General features: G+C 49.0%; 7 protein-coding genes across 7 annotated transcripts; 4 read left to right on the top strand and 3 right to left on the bottom strand.

Annotated features, from left to right (window-relative positions):
- Positions 1–457: 457 nt before the first annotated feature.
- FSUBG_9052 (ERD1-like protein) lies at positions 458–2,179 on the top strand (the record flags this gene model as incomplete). The annotated part of the gene is made up of 3 exons (XM_036687524.1): positions 458–507; positions 808–1,001; positions 1,053–2,179. 3 exons carry the CDS (start codon positions 458–460, stop codon positions 2,177–2,179), a joined length of 1,371 nt encoding a protein of 456 aa, XP_036535465.1.
- A 1,352-nt stretch (positions 2,180–3,531) lies between these two features.
- Positions 3,532–4,860, top strand: FSUBG_9051 (uncharacterized protein; the record flags this gene model as incomplete). The annotated part of the gene is made up of 1 exon (XM_036687523.1): positions 3,532–4,860. The coding sequence occupies one exon, from the start codon at positions 3,532–3,534 to the stop codon at positions 4,858–4,860; it is 1,329 nt and encodes a 442-aa protein (XP_036535464.1).
- Positions 4,861–5,825: 965 nt separating this feature from the next.
- FSUBG_9050 (coenzyme A diphosphatase) lies at positions 5,826–7,107 on the top strand (the record flags this gene model as incomplete). Its single annotated transcript, XM_036687522.1, has 3 exons — positions 5,826–6,029; positions 6,164–6,380; positions 6,437–7,107. The coding sequence occupies 3 exons, from the start codon at positions 5,826–5,828 to the stop codon at positions 7,105–7,107; spliced, it is 1,092 nt and encodes a 363-aa protein (XP_036535463.1).
- A 217-nt stretch (positions 7,108–7,324) lies between these two features.
- FSUBG_9049 (low-affinity copper transport) lies at positions 7,325–8,100 on the bottom strand (the record flags this gene model as incomplete). Its single annotated transcript, XM_036687520.1, has 4 exons — positions 7,325–7,442; positions 7,498–7,585; positions 7,774–7,957; positions 8,008–8,100. The coding sequence occupies 4 exons, from the start codon at positions 8,098–8,100 to the stop codon at positions 7,325–7,327; spliced, it is 483 nt and encodes a 160-aa protein (XP_036535462.1).
- A 772-nt stretch (positions 8,101–8,872) lies between these two features.
- FSUBG_9048 (3-hydroxyanthranilate 3 4-dioxygenase) lies at positions 8,873–9,560 on the top strand (the record flags this gene model as incomplete). The annotated part of the gene is made up of 3 exons (XM_036687519.1): positions 8,873–8,904; positions 8,957–9,068; positions 9,126–9,560. 3 exons carry the CDS (start codon positions 8,873–8,875, stop codon positions 9,558–9,560), a joined length of 579 nt encoding a protein of 192 aa, XP_036535461.1.
- Positions 9,561–9,730: 170 nt separating this feature from the next.
- On the bottom strand, positions 9,731–10,553 carry FSUBG_9047 (2-keto-4-pentenoate hydratase; the record flags this gene model as incomplete). The annotated part of the gene is made up of 3 exons (XM_036687518.1): positions 9,731–10,158; positions 10,211–10,422; positions 10,477–10,553. The coding sequence occupies 3 exons, from the start codon at positions 10,551–10,553 to the stop codon at positions 9,731–9,733; spliced, it is 717 nt and encodes a 238-aa protein (XP_036535460.1).
- Positions 10,554–11,485: 932 nt separating this feature from the next.
- On the bottom strand, positions 11,486–14,419 carry FSUBG_9046 (DIP2-Dom34p-interacting; the record flags this gene model as incomplete). The annotated part of the gene is made up of 2 exons (XM_036687517.1): positions 11,486–14,351; positions 14,403–14,419. The coding sequence occupies 2 exons, from the start codon at positions 14,417–14,419 to the stop codon at positions 11,486–11,488; spliced, it is 2,883 nt and encodes a 960-aa protein (XP_036535459.1).
- Positions 14,420–14,596: the final 177 nt, after the last annotated feature.

Raw genomic sequence — 14,596 nt, 5'->3', positions numbered from 1 at the left:
CTGTACCTGCAAGCTGCTGTATGTACCATGCCTCCGATGGAGACCTGGTCTGCCGGGGCAAGGGGAGTTGCTGTTCCGCAACCTCCTCGCAGTTCCAAAAACTCGGGCTAGCGAATGGTATCAAGCCGGATTTAACCCCTAGATCTACGGTGAGGAGCGCTTGTGGCCGGGCTAGGGCCTTTGGACTGGAGCTTGTTAGCGTCGAGAAAGATATGTGGGCTTGCAGAAGCCAGAGGGCTTGTTTCAACGGCCTGACAAGAGGAGTGTGGCTACAATTCAGAGTCTAGCGCTGTCGATCTAGCTGTTCAGGTTGCCAAGTTCCGCAGCTGACGAGGGTCTCGACAGCCTCATCCCCCCTCGTGCTGACGGATGTCGAGCTGCTTGAAGCTGCTGTACCCTGAACTGTCGCTTGCCAGTCCTCCGTGTGTCGTTTAGAACTTTTTTACGTCGCTAGATGATGATCCTTCCGCAAACAAACAACCTCAAAAGCAACGTGGGCATGGGTCGGTATGGTGTGGTGGGGAGGGTTGGCGGGGTCTCGATGAGTTCGGTTGCGCGTGGGGTTTTCTGTTGGAAAATTATGTCAGCCGCGTGCGTGTCGTAAATGTGGCGGCAGCATAATTGTGGCGCGCAGTTGTGGCACAGATAAAATTGCCAAGCCTGATAAGAAAAGGCTGACGTTTATCAGGGATAGACGCAAAACACCCCTGAAAAAAGAATGTGGACCCGCTCATGTTTAATCTAAACTCACCTAAAGTTGAGGACAGCTTGGACTGTCGCAAAACCTCATGAACTTTTCCCTTCCAGTCATTCTTTTGTCGCCGTCGCTTGGTCCTCATTTTTCCACACTCCTGATCGCATCTCATTCTTCAACAAGCCTGTGACGTTCGCTCGATGGCGATTCGCTTCAATGGACGGTGATCCGGCTGTTGACCCGGGGCTTGACTCCTTCAGCTTGGCTTTTCCTTTGCCTTACCGTGTTGGCTTTATTGCAACTTTGGGTGAGCAGGAACCCTATTCTGATCACATTGCCTGTTTCTAACTGACGACAGCTGTCTGGGGATGGGGATTAAACCTTCATTGTCTCTACCTTTTCAATGTCGACGTTCCACAGTTGATTCGATATCCCGGTCGAGCATCGCCGCAACATATTCCGCATCATGGCTCGACGTACCGCCTCGCGATTGCACTTTCGGCGTTGTTCGCATTATCCGTATCTCTCTTTTGGGTTTGCACATGGGGCATACCTGAGCGTGTCGTTGCTTTCGGGTGGATGCCGTTAACATATCTCACTGCTTTGATTGCTATGTTCGTTGTTCCATTGAGGAATCTACCCAGCGGAGGAAGAAGAAGATTCTTGGCAACTTTGCGGCGCGTGAGCTTGGGCGGGCTTGCTGAGCCGCAGGACGGCAAGTTTGGGGATATTCTGTTGGCGGATGTGTTGACATCGTACGCCAAGGTTTTTGGAGATCTCTTCATTACTCTATGCATGTTCTTCTCGGCAGAAGGTTCGTCTACGCAGCGACCTGATCGCAATTGTGGGGGAACAGTACTCGTACCATTCATCATGGGAGTGCCGAGCTTAATACGATTTCGGCAGTGCTTGATCGAGTACTTTCGAGTTCGGCGAGCCCCATACAAAGAGTCCACAGGATGGGGTGGCCAGCACCTGGCCAACGCTCTCAAATATTCGACTGCATTCCCCGTGCTCATTACCAGTGCTTGGCAAAGGTCGACAGAAGACCCTGACTCCAAAGCAGCTCTTCACAAGGCTTGGCTTGTTGCTGTACTCATCAACTCTCTGTACTCTTTCTATTGGGATGTGGCCAAGGATTGGGACATGACGCTTTTTGCTCCGAAGCAGGATCGCGAATCACCCACTCATCCTTTTGGACTTCGAGATCGTCTTGTTTTTAGGTATCCTAACCTCTACTATCTCGTGATCGGCATGGATCTGATGTTGAGATGTACATGGTCCATGAAGCTCAATGGACGTCTTGATAGGTTCAGCGATCTAGAAGGAGGCATCTTTTTGATTGAATTCCTCGAAGTTTTCCGTCGATGGGTATGGATCTTCTTCCGTGTCGAGACAGAATGGTTGAGAAACAACTCTTCAGGCCTTGGAGTCGACGATATCCTACTTGGAGATTACCAAGGCAAAGACAATGAGGACGATTAAATGCGTCATCAACAAAATTACTTGGGGAACCCAAACGGCGGTCAGCCTGGTCGACTGGGGCGGGCTGTATCAATTACGGCTTTGCTAAGATACTCGACCACGCCTCTGGACCCAGATTTGCACGCTTTCACTTTAATTCTATGCTCCTCACCAAGTCAACATTCCTCACTGAGGCTTCGTGTTGGGCCAGATACCCTAATAAATCAGGGTTTGGCCGGCAAAGGCTTGAATTGCCACGAGGCCATTCCCGGTAACTGGGAAAGTTTACAGATTCATGATTATGGCCTGACGATCTTCCCATCATGGCCCGGATGGCTCGTCCCGCGTCTACTTGTGATAGCTTTGCCCCTCCTGGACCAAGGTTCGACCTAATTACAAATATAGCTATATCAAACGAATTGAAGACGAATTGGAACTCGGTGAAAGTTGACGATGCTTCCGGAAACACATAATGTTGATGTGGTGAATCTTGGAGGTGCCGGCCTCGTTGGCGCATGTGCTGGCGCCCTCTGGCTTCTAGCAACTACGCTGCAGTGTTATCTCTATTTCTTTTCCCTGCCTTGTTTATAGACATGGCCAGACGACTTCCAACGATAATGGCTTTTTGCAGTGTGCGTGCTTTTTAGGCCGCCACATCCAGATGCAGAAGATGCTTTGAGATCTTCGTTCACTTAACCGAAAAGGAAAATGAAAAGACCGACTTTTTCCTTTGTGAGCACTTCGCGAGGCTTGGGCGGTCAGTCTTCGCAATCCAAGACACTTGGAAGGGAAAAGCTTGCTGGAATGTTACTCACGGCCTTGGCCAATATGTGTCGCTCAACTTACTGAGCCTAGACTCAAGCCTCCCGCCACAACCCGCTAAATCCCAGGTGACTCCGGAGGGAAATGGGATTCGATAGGCTTGATCACGTCGCCGGACTATGACGGCTCAAACTCACAATTGCCCGGAGAAAGTCTTAAGATGTAGTTGGCGACTCAAGGCCACGCAAAACGAGGCTTTTCCTCTGTCTCACATTATCAACACTTGCTTTGTTTATGCTTCCTTCGAATTCAACAACACAGTCATTTCAACGGCATCGATCTCTCAAGGTGATCTCAAAGGATAGGCAGTTCTTTTAGAGGAGTCAGCTCGAAGTTCGCAGTACTTATCCAAGACAAAGGGCACCGTGCGCTTTCAAGGTTAAATCGGGGACGAGCTTCTGTTGTTCGCAGGACCACCATTGGCAGCACAGGGTTGCAAGCCAACAAGTCGTCCTGCATGCAGGACCCTGATCCTGCGTTATCCTGACGCGGCCGACTTACACAGCAAACGACAAGACCGGGCTATCAGCAAGTGCGGACATTCAACCAAGATGACAAGTTGCACACGCCCAGTGAGCAGTATCGAACTCGTACTGCCACCTCAAAATGCATACCTTTATCGCAATAGGCCCTTGCCTTTACCTCCAACGACACTCTCCAGGACTTCATCAACGGCGAAACCACCACCAAGATTCAGTGCTTTCCCACAAACATTAGGCCCAGGAAATGATCCCAAGGCATTGCCTCAGCAACCCCCTGTGATTGTTCCCAAGGCTTTAACAAAACAAAGGGCATCGCGTATGAGTATATCGGGCACCACTTCACTCCGTGAACGAAGATCATCTCAGAAGATTCAACAGATTACGGGACACGACGTTGGACCTGGTATTGATTGGACATCTGCTATATCTCGGCCTCAGTATTCACCGTCTATTTCACCTAAATCAATGCGAGACGACTCGTCGAGTGGTTACGGCATCTCTTTGGACGAACCCATATTTGATGATGAGCCTACACCACTCGCAGACTATCAGCCAAGATCTTCTGACAGCAGCATGCCTCCTCTCGAGCCAGACTGTGATAGCGTGCTGAGCAATCACAGTTATACATCCCCGGAATCCCCCAAAACCCAAAGAAGATCTGTTTCACTACATGTGGCCAAGACCAAGCGCCTGAGTAGTGCAGCATCAACAATGACAGCATTAGAACCAGTTCCCAACCTAGAAGACCCCTTCGATGAAGATGTTAATTGGCAGGCCGGGTCATGTTACAACTACTTCAGTGACCTCGAAACAGCGGATGAATATCATCGCATTGCCACCAGATTGGCCAACAATGACAAACGACAATCCATTTACGGTGCATCTTCTCTTACACGATCCCGCACCTCGCTCGGTCGACGTCTCAGTGTTGGGGCAAGATCGCTCTTCACACGAAGGAAAGACTCGGCTTTGTCCGCGAGCTCTAGCCGAGCATCTCTAACGGCCGCCAGTTATCCTACAAAGGGGCCATACTCACCTTCAATACCTCATTCATCTGAGACTGGGAGTGTTGCTTCTCCGCCCCGCAGTACGTTTGAAATCGATGACGAAGATGAGCTTTATGCAGATGATGGTAGTATGAGGGAAGCCGTCAAGGATTTCTTTGCGCGGAGGAGTGAGGAGCGCAACTCGATGGAACTGGGCATGCCTCGTTCTATACCACAATTTCCAGAGAAGCCACCAGAACACAAGTCTTTGTCAAGAACAGGAGTGCAGGTCAAAGACCTGATTTCAAATGCACGTGACGGAGCGAGGTTGATACAAGCAAGGGGTGAGAGGAGGAGAACTCAGCTCAGAACTCAGATCAAGATGATTCCAGAGGAAGAGGTTGGACGCTGAATCATAATTATAAGGAAGACATGGATGACACTTACTGTCTTGCTTGGTGTTGCATTTGAGCGCGGCGTGTCGTATTACACAAGATTCCCCCAAAATGGTATTCGATTAATGCAACTACTCTATGAGACATGAACTAGGTCTGAGACTAACGTGAAATCGACATGAAAGATGATCTGCAAGGCCCAGGTTAGGCACTCAGCAGCAGACCTTGGTTGTTCCCTTATACTACCTTTTTTCTGCCTTGACGACTCGGAAGAGTTTGTATGAAACAATTGCTCAATATGTCTAGGTATATAAGGTGACGATCATAAAACCCAAGGCTAAGCTTGTATCTTATTTCCATTGGATTAACTAGTCTTGTGATCAGAATTAGAGCCCCAAATTGCGTAATATTAATCTGCAACATATATAGACAATTCTATGTTTGATAATTCAATTTAACCTTGTGGAAATGTTCTGGTGAGTGTGTGATGCAGCTGTCGAGCAAGCTGGGTTAGTCTTCGATTGTTTGTCAAGAACAATAAAGTGTACTCCGTATGTGATGGTTTCCCTCTTATTCTCGCCGCTCACGTTGAAATGGCATAGCTTTACTTCGCTGCTGTTATACCAAACTACATGTTTCTTTCCTCCATACCTAGGTACACTTAGCCTATCAATCCTGATGAGAACCGTGATATGTCTTTGTCTCGGGCTGGTTTCCCATACCCATTGACTTATTGGTTGTCTTCAGAGCCCCGCCCCCGCAGATTCAAATCCTCAAGATCCGGAGCCGGAGCGGCTTCCTGACCGAGGCAACTTTTAGTTTACTTATCTCTTACCCCCCAAAGGCTCAACCTCTAGACTAACAACTGTGTAACCAAAAAAGAATACATTCCTATAGTGAGCCGTCACCTAGGAAGCAGGCTCAGTGACTGAGCTTTTCCTCTCTGGGCTATTAGAGTTTCGGCCCTCGTTGATCACCCACCATGATCTACGAAACAGGAGCCTCTATCAATAACGAGACCTCAACTGAGACACAGACTGAAAGCCACAGCATCACCGACGCTGACGTGGTTGAGGCGCTACAGAAAGGCATCCGCGAAGCTACCAGGGAGGAGCTGATCAATCACGGAGAGGCGTCGCTGTATTATGACTCTCTCACCATGTCGCCCTTGAACGCAATGTCCGCTGTGAGTCGAGTCGAGTTGTTCACCTGTGCTCTGCTTGTCATCCGCATATCTCGCATCTTTCTGCTTCAATGCGTCTCTTGAGCGACTCTTCACACATATACTGCCGATTGCTGACCAACATCATATCTCGCAAGGCCGCTGTTGCTCGTTTCCGTACATACAAGCCCCCTCCGTTCCCACTGTGGGATCGTCTACCCGTTCGAAGGCGGGCAGCGGTCTTACTACTACTGTATGCTGACCGTCGCGGCGATTTACGTGTGGTTATCACCATGCGCGCTGCAAGTCTGAGAAACTTTTCTGGCCATGCTGCCTTTCCCGGGGGCAAGGCAGATGATCTTGAAGAGACACCATGTAAGGCGTTTGTTCTCAGGTGCCGTCTGTTCTTCCTTATTAATTATGTTACGCAGTCCAAATCGCCCGCCGAGAAGCTTGGGAGGAGATTGGACTTCCCATGGATGATAGCAAACTGCCAAAACCCTTCCGCATCGAGCATCTCTGCTATCTACCCCCTTCCTTAGCACGGACACACCTCGTCGTGAGACCCTGTGTTGCATTTCTCCATGCGGACCAGCGCACAGCAGGAGAACCGGCACCGACTGTTGAGGAAACCATGATCCCGAGACTCGATGCTCGCGAAGTCGCTGCCGTCTTCAGTGCACCCTTTTACAATTTCCTCCAGGCGCAGGATCTCCCTCCCGCCCCGGGTGAGACACTGCCTGAAGGGCAATGGTACGATGGGTACTGGCATCACTGGAAAGATCACCCATGGCGGGTGCACAACTTTTACGTCCCAGTCAACAACCAAAGCATCTCGAAGCCGCGGCGGGATAGCGAGCAGGGTCGTTTGGTTGATAAGCTAGAGAAAGAAGAGGAACCAGATGGGAGATTCAAGGTTTGGGGGATGACGGCGCGCATATTGGTGGACGCAGCGAGAATTGCATATGCACAAGAGCCTGGATTTGAGCATAATGACACCTTTGGCGATGAGGAGATCATTGCCCATGCGGATAGCTTGGGGGACCTGGGGGAGAAAATTCCAGAGAAACGGACTGAACCTGGCGATGCGTCAAAGATGTAGAGATTTTGAAGGTACATGATAGAAATAGAAACAAGATCGATGAACATTAACTCCGAGATTGCTAGCATGCTTAGAGAGAGGCAAAGAGTACTGAACACTGATAGTGGTGGCAGGTGGTGAAAAGTGTCAAGCTTTGGGTTTCCATTTGCAATCATTTAGACTTCGCGTGTCCCTTCCATTGGGTTCGCCATGGCCGTTTCATAAACGTTCAGCCCCTCTAATGGCATGCGTTGTCCTTGGTAGCAGAAGTTCGCTTTCCAAAGAATAGATATCCAAGGAATGCACCGAGAGAAACAGCAACCATAACCCAGCCGTTGTATGTCATGAAAATGAGCCTTGTTTTATTAGATTTGTGAGCTGTTAACCATGACAGTAGGCTCGGCTACTCACATGAGCATGAACGCATAAAAGTTCTGCAGGCCATATAAGACAGCCTTGATGAGGTGAGCACGCTGATCGGCTTGTCCTTGGGATTGTCCTGCAAGGATGGGAGTCGACTCAGTAACGGGAACATCAAGACCTCACAGGAAGACTTAGCAGGGCAATTTCCCCCAGAGTAACACAGACAAGGCAAGGAGATACAAAGCAACATTCTGGTTTCGTTCTTGGGGTTCCTCAGGGAGCAAATGTATTTATGCGGTCTTGGAGTGGAGAGGAGGAGCTTACTGGGTGCGGCTCGAACGCGATTATCGAGGGCTTCTTCGTACTGTCGCGAGAGGGAACGGAGAGCTTCGTAGCCGACGGCGAGGAAAATTACAGCGACGAGAGAGAAGAAGAGGGAGGCTGTCGAGCGAACGTGCCATTGGCGGAAGACGATGCAGAGATTGGTGGTATCCCAAGTGAACAGCATCTGCCACGATCAGCAATTGTACATATGGATAGGACGAGATAGCGCCATACGTTCATGCTGCACATATCCTTCATGCCTCCTCCGTGGCCATGGTCCATTCCACTGTGGCTCATGCCGCTGTGATCCATGTGTGCGTGATCCATTATCGTCTTATCGTGTTGTCGTGATGTTTGTTCGTTTGATCGCTAGGTATGAGTAGGTACATATGCTGTAGTTAAGTCGAAGTTTCGGAGAGGTGGTCTGGTGTATTGATATATGTAGAGCTCCTGGAACTCGTGAAACCAGCTCAAACGTGCGCAGGATCAGGCGGACAGATGGTGGTTAGAGGTTGGTCGATAGCGATAACAAGGGAGTGATGCTGGGTGGATGGGTGGTGGAATGACGCGACTGTAGGTATAGGTACTTTGTTTGAAGCAGTAAAACATGCGAGGACTAATGTACAGTGTCTCGGCTAGGTACTAAGGTACTTGGGTAGGTACCCTACCTAGGTACCTAGGTAGGCACTACCTTAGGTACCATTACAGAGGTGGCCTCCCAACGGTCCCTTTATCCTCTGTACCTTTCCCGGCGACTAACAAGAACCAACGGCCGCGGAACTGCGGGGAGCCTTACCACGCTATTTCATCATTTATTGACGATTATCAGTATATAATATAAGGGCACTTCTCCTCTATTATCCTGGGTACTTGCTATCTTATTGTAAAGTCTCGTTAAAAGTAATTGGTTGAAGTCAGCCTCTCCCGTAACATCCGCAACTGTATATTTACCTCCATTAGTACTAACAAATTATCCGCAGCTGACGCCCCTCACTCTTATCAATCTTTGACTTCAACTACCTCTGTCCAATATATTGGTTTCTCGTCTTTGCTTTTAACTCTATCTCCATACGCGGACATACGAGTGAGCCATCTCATCATGCTGGGACCACCAGTCAACCTGCCCAAGTGGTGAGTAATATCTTTAACTCTATACAATTTGAAAGCACAGAATATGGACCAGGCTCACGAATCGACCCATTCATTATGAGTACAACAGGCTTGAAGAAAACTCCCATCTGCTACAGCCCCCTATCAACAACTACTGTGTCTACAATGAAGACTTTAGCGTCATGGTAACTCACGCTTTGCTAATACTTCATGCTGCGAACGTGGCTAACAATTGTCATCAGATCGTTGGTGGTCCAAATGCCCGCACTGACTACCACATCAACCAAACTCCCGAGTGGTTCTACCAATACAAAGGAGCAATGATGCTCAAAGTCGTCGATGAGGGGGAATTCCGTGACATTATCATCCGTGAAGGTGATATGTTTCTCCTGCCTGGAAACACACCGCACAACCCCGTCCGCTTCGCCAACACAGTTGGAGTTGTCCTGGAGCAGCGTCGTCCTAAGGACTCACTCGATCGTATGCGTTGGTACTGCGGTGACTGTGGTGAGATTGTTCACGAGGCTGCGTTCCATTGCACCGACCTCGGCACTCAAATCAAAGCAGCGGTTCAAGACTTTAAGAGTAGTGAGGACAAGAGGACTTGTTCCAAGTGTGGTACTATGGCTGATGCGGCACCGAAGCCGGGCACTATTCAGGATCCTAATCTGGTGTGATCCATAAAAGTGTAGCAAAAGTTTGTATAAAATGTCAAAGAGGCGGCGTATGGGTATGAAATGTGGTGGTGTAGTAGTAGTTGCAGAAAAATACATCTTATGTCTTGATATTCTACACACTCATGTCGAGGGTTCTTCCTAGGATACAACTCACTTCAACTTGTTCAGCTTCAAGTCTCGGCAAAACTATATGAGCTAGGCGATTCCTCCACGGGAATCTCAATGGCACCCTCCTCCAACTCCTTTCCGTCAATTCTTACACCCGCCCGAACCACATCACCCGGCACGGCAGGACCAACGCCGGCAGGTGTACCAGTAAGAACAATATCGCCGGGGTGAAGAGTCATAACCTTGGAGATGTCGCTCAAGATACGAGGGATCTGGTAAATCATGAGGTTGGTTGAGCCCTGTTGCTTGGTCTCGCCGTTGAGTTGCAGGAAGAGCTCAACATTGTGAGGGTCCTTAATGGCAGTTTTGGGGATGAGGTTGCTCAGAGGCAAGAAAGTATCGAAACCTTTGGCGATGTCCCATGGGAGACCCTTCTTCTTGGCCTCATTCTGGGCGTTGCGGGCGGTGAAGTCAATGGCGATAGCGTAAGCTAGGGATGGTCAGCCTTTCATAATTCGTGATAGTCCCACTACTCGACGCACCTTTGATAGCATCAAGAGCTCCCTGGGTATCAGAGGCTTGAAGATCCCGGGTAAGCTTTCCAATTACGAGAGCCAACTCGACCTCATAGTGCATGTCAATGCCCTTGGGCCTCAGGACGGGACCCTCGCCTGGTAGGACGATGGAAGACGTAGGTTTCAGGAAGAAGAAGGGCTGCTTGGGTTTGGTGTTGTTCAGCTCAGCAATGTGCTCCCTAAGAGATAGCCATCAGTTGATGTCATAGTGGTTGAACCATGGGTGAACATACGCAAAGTTGCGACCGATGCATACAACCTTGCCGGCCTGCTTGAAGCTAGACGTAGCTTGAGGGGCCATAGTGGCCATTGTACGTCTCAGAGCGAACATGATGGCTACGAATGATGGTTACAGGAAGAGTTTTATCAGTTGTAACACTCATTCACTGGCTCAATGGCGAAATAGCTGTAGACTTAAGCAAGCAAGCGGTTTCGGAACTCCTCCCCCGATGGAGAAGCTTCGGTCGGAGACAAGTCCCGGTAATCGAGTCGCGGGGTATCTCTGGACGAAGTCAATACATCAATTCCGATCTACCCTGTGCCGACTTCGCAATATTATCAGAGGAGACCATGATTCAATCGTTTCTTCTTCATCGGTTTGCTTTCCGGTCATTAGGTGTCCTCGACTATTTCTGGTCTAGTTCAATTGTACAGTCAAAGCATCACCTCGCTTTCATGAATATACCTAGAATCTTCACTTCCACGCCGAAGATAGATATATTTGTTGTAACCATATCTACATAAACAACAACCACCAGGAAGTATAAATCTGACTAACTAGTAGGCTGAATTCTCCCTATCTACAATACTTTGGTCGTATGAACGTGACTTTACGCATATATGACTTGAGAAAGTTCAACACGTAGTTTGTAGGCCCCGTAAGTTATCCTGTTCAATCGCAGTCAGTCAAGCCATTCACAAATTTCCCGACCTCCCGCAGAAAATGCCTTTGGGAATAACATGAAGGTTTGGGGCAAATAAAGCCAGGACAGTCTTCATAATCGAATCCGCTAGTCATGTAAGAATCAACAGTAGTATTTGGCATACCCCTTCACACCTCTCATCAAGCAATTACATGGCGCGTTTCTTCATGATAGATCGACTACCAAGATCTAGGTGATATGTAAGGAGCAAGAGGTGCTAGAAAAATGACGTTATCAATTTAATTTTTTAATAATAACGGGGATATAATACTACCAAATCCATACTTTTGCCCATATGTACATATAATCATTCATCCAATTAAGCGACGTGAACGAACGTTCTCTTCTTAGCATTCCTCTCATCGTTCTCCTCCTCCCAATTTTCATCCACATAGTCCTTGATGCTTTTGTCACGAATCTGCATACCCACAACCTTAAGGGCAGCAATATTGACTCCCATCTCATCCTTCTGACGCTTGAGAGAAGCACGGAGATTCACACGGATGCCATCCAGCATAGCCTTCATGGTGCGGCTGGCAACAATCTGCTTATGGTGCGTTTTAAGCATGAAGAAAAGGATGCGACATGTCAAGGGCATGTTCATGGATCGCATCGCGAAAATATTAAGAAAAGTGAAGAGGATGGGGACGGAGGCAAAGGGGAGTACCAGCAGAGCATCGTGCAGCGCCGAAGCCTTGATCTTTTGTAAAACAGAGAGGACATAAGCCTCGGCGGTGATGTTTCCGAGGGCAAGGAAGACGGGGTTGCGTTGGGGAGGCTGAGCATGTGGGTTTGTGAGTTTGGCTTCCTCGTACTCTCTGAGTAGGTTGAGATCGGCCATGCCCATCTCGAGAGCTTCTGCTATCCTCTCACCAGCCATGAGAGTCTCTGTGGTCTGCTTGCTTGCCGCAGCAACCTCATTATTCTCATCTTGAGCGTCAGGGTCTCGCTCCAATGATGTCGTAAGAGTGCTTTCGTATAGTTCCTCGATCTCCTTCTCGCGCTCTTCCTCGAGGAAAATCTGCTCCTCTGATTCATCCCAGACTCGAATGCTCTTATCGTGACCAGCACTAACCAGGAGGTTGCCGCTGTGGGCAACAGCAATAGCCCACACCTCACCATGATGACCATCCAGTCTCTGGATCTGCTCGAATTTATCACCATCCCAATATCGGATTGTGCGGTCCTTGCTGCTGCTGAAGAAATGGTGCCCGTTGCCATCATTGTTGTGAGGTACGAAGGCTACCTGGAGGATGCTGTCCTGATGCCCGAAGAGAGCTTTGTGGCAGTCACCGAAATCAAGACCCCATATTCTGATGTTCTTGTCGGCTGAACTTGTTACGATCAACTTGCTGTCAAATGAGATATCCATGCTAAGAACAGGAAGTTTGTGGCCGTAAAGATTAAGGTAGAGTTTTAGGGAGTCAACGAAGAAAACCTTGACAGTGTTGTCGAGAAGGGCAACAGCGATAAGTCGGGCATCCGGCGAGAATTTGAGGCTCAAAATATCGTCAGAAACCTTGAGTGTTCTCGACTGTTGCAGCTTGAGCTTTGGTGTTGTTCTTCTTGTACCGAGCACTTCCTCCTGTACTATCTTGAAATCCCAGAACTTGGCTGTCTTGTCAGCACTGCCTGAGATGACGGACTGGCCATCAGGGTGGACGTTGAGAGACCAGATGGCACCTTCGTGAGCATCGACACTATCGAGTAGTGCAGCCGAGGCCACATCAAAGAGCTGCAGCTCACCGCTCTTGGTACCAACCACGACGACTTTGTCTCCTGGTAGGAAAGAACAGCATAGCGCATAGCCGCACTCAAATGTCCGAATGCAATTCTGCGTCTTGATGTTCCAGATCTTCAAACTACCGTTCGATGCAGATGCCAGCATCTTGTCATCCGAGCTCAGCGATAGCGCCCTAATATCTGTTCGGTGACCGGGGAGTTCAACGGATAGCGCTCTCGTATAATCAGGGACGTCGTCCTTCTTTGACTTCTCGGTCTTCTCCTTAGATGGGAGACTGTAATACTCGAGCAGGTTGTTTGTGGTTCCCACCAGCAGGTGAAGATCCTTTTGTCCGCTAGGGACGGCCCAGTCAACAGAGCGCACCTTGCCTCCTGTTCGCACAATGACATATTGAACAAAGACGTCGCTAATGTCTGCCTTTGAAACATCCATTGGCTCCTCTGCATTGGTCTCCTCCTCAACGACCTTCCCATCCTTCGCCTTTTCTCGACGTCTTCTTCGCTTACGAGCCAGTGCTTTTTTAATTTCGGCCTCGGGCCGTATTCTCCACACATCAACGCCCTTTTCTGAGCCATGAACTGCAAAGTAATCTTTCTTTGGGTGGAAGATAACTTCGGTTGTCCTGTCCTTACTCTGCCGATGTAATGTTCCGCGATCCTGAAGGTATCGGACTGCAGCAGGTGTATCAACTTGACGGGCGCTCAATGCAAGGCCGTCGGCGTCCAACGACCAAACTTTGATCTCGCCGTCATTTCCGGCAGTGACACATCCGCTGTAGTCTGGGGCCAACCCAAGAGCCCAGCACTCGCCGTTTGTCTGCGATATGTGTGTTTCAATGCAGTGCCTTGACGATAGATCCCACAACTTGATGAGGGAATCTTTGCCAGTCGTCAGTAAGAATCCGTCATGTGTTCCTTCACCATCAAGGACCATCGCGTGCGCATCGTCTTCATCCTGAACCTGAGGTTTTGGCTCAACAAAGTGAAGGCCAGTCACCTGATCCTTATGTCCTCGTAACTTAAATTGACCGACTTCCGCGACAAGATCCCAGATGATGATATCGGTGTCTTTGGAGCCGCTGGCAAGTCTGACACCAGACTTGTCGAAAACGAGTTTTGTGATTGCCGACTTATGACCATTGAAGTTGAGGATCACGGAGGAAATTTTGCTATCCCATAATCGAATACTGCCATCCTCGTATCCCACAGCGAAAACGTCCTTGTCGGATTTGCTTTGCGCAATGGCAGTCACGGGAACCGTGGATCTTTCATCCCTCCAGCGGCTTGTTACTTCTCCCTTCTTTATATCCCAGCAGAGGACCTCTTCATTCGCTGCGACGATCGCCTGTCCCGCACTGGTTCCTGTTCGATCTTTCGAGGACCATACTATGTTCGACGTCGGCGAGGCGACGACGCCGAAGGACTTGCCATGCTCGTATTTCCTATCGAAATTTGAATTAGATTGAGTCGCTAAGCTTTTCTCGTTAACTCACAAGTACGACTTGACCATTTTTGATATGTTGCGACCAGAATTGGCCTTCTTAAGTTTTTGTCTCTGACCAAAGATCCTAGAATCTTTCCTCTATCCCACGTACAGTAACTTAGAGGGAAATTTTCTTATCGATAAGTCCGCTATCCACCGGTTCCACTAGGGAGCTCTTCGTCACGTGTCTGCTGGGAGCTTGAG

This window comes from Fusarium subglutinans, assembly GCF_013396075.1.
Source record: "Fusarium subglutinans strain NRRL 66333 chromosome Unknown NRRL66333_c0000132, whole genome shotgun sequence".
Classification (NCBI taxonomy): Eukaryota; Fungi; Ascomycota; class Sordariomycetes; order Hypocreales; family Nectriaceae; genus Fusarium; species Fusarium subglutinans.
Note: the sequence above shows the minus strand (reverse complement) of the source record. Positions and strands in the feature narration are given on the sequence as shown.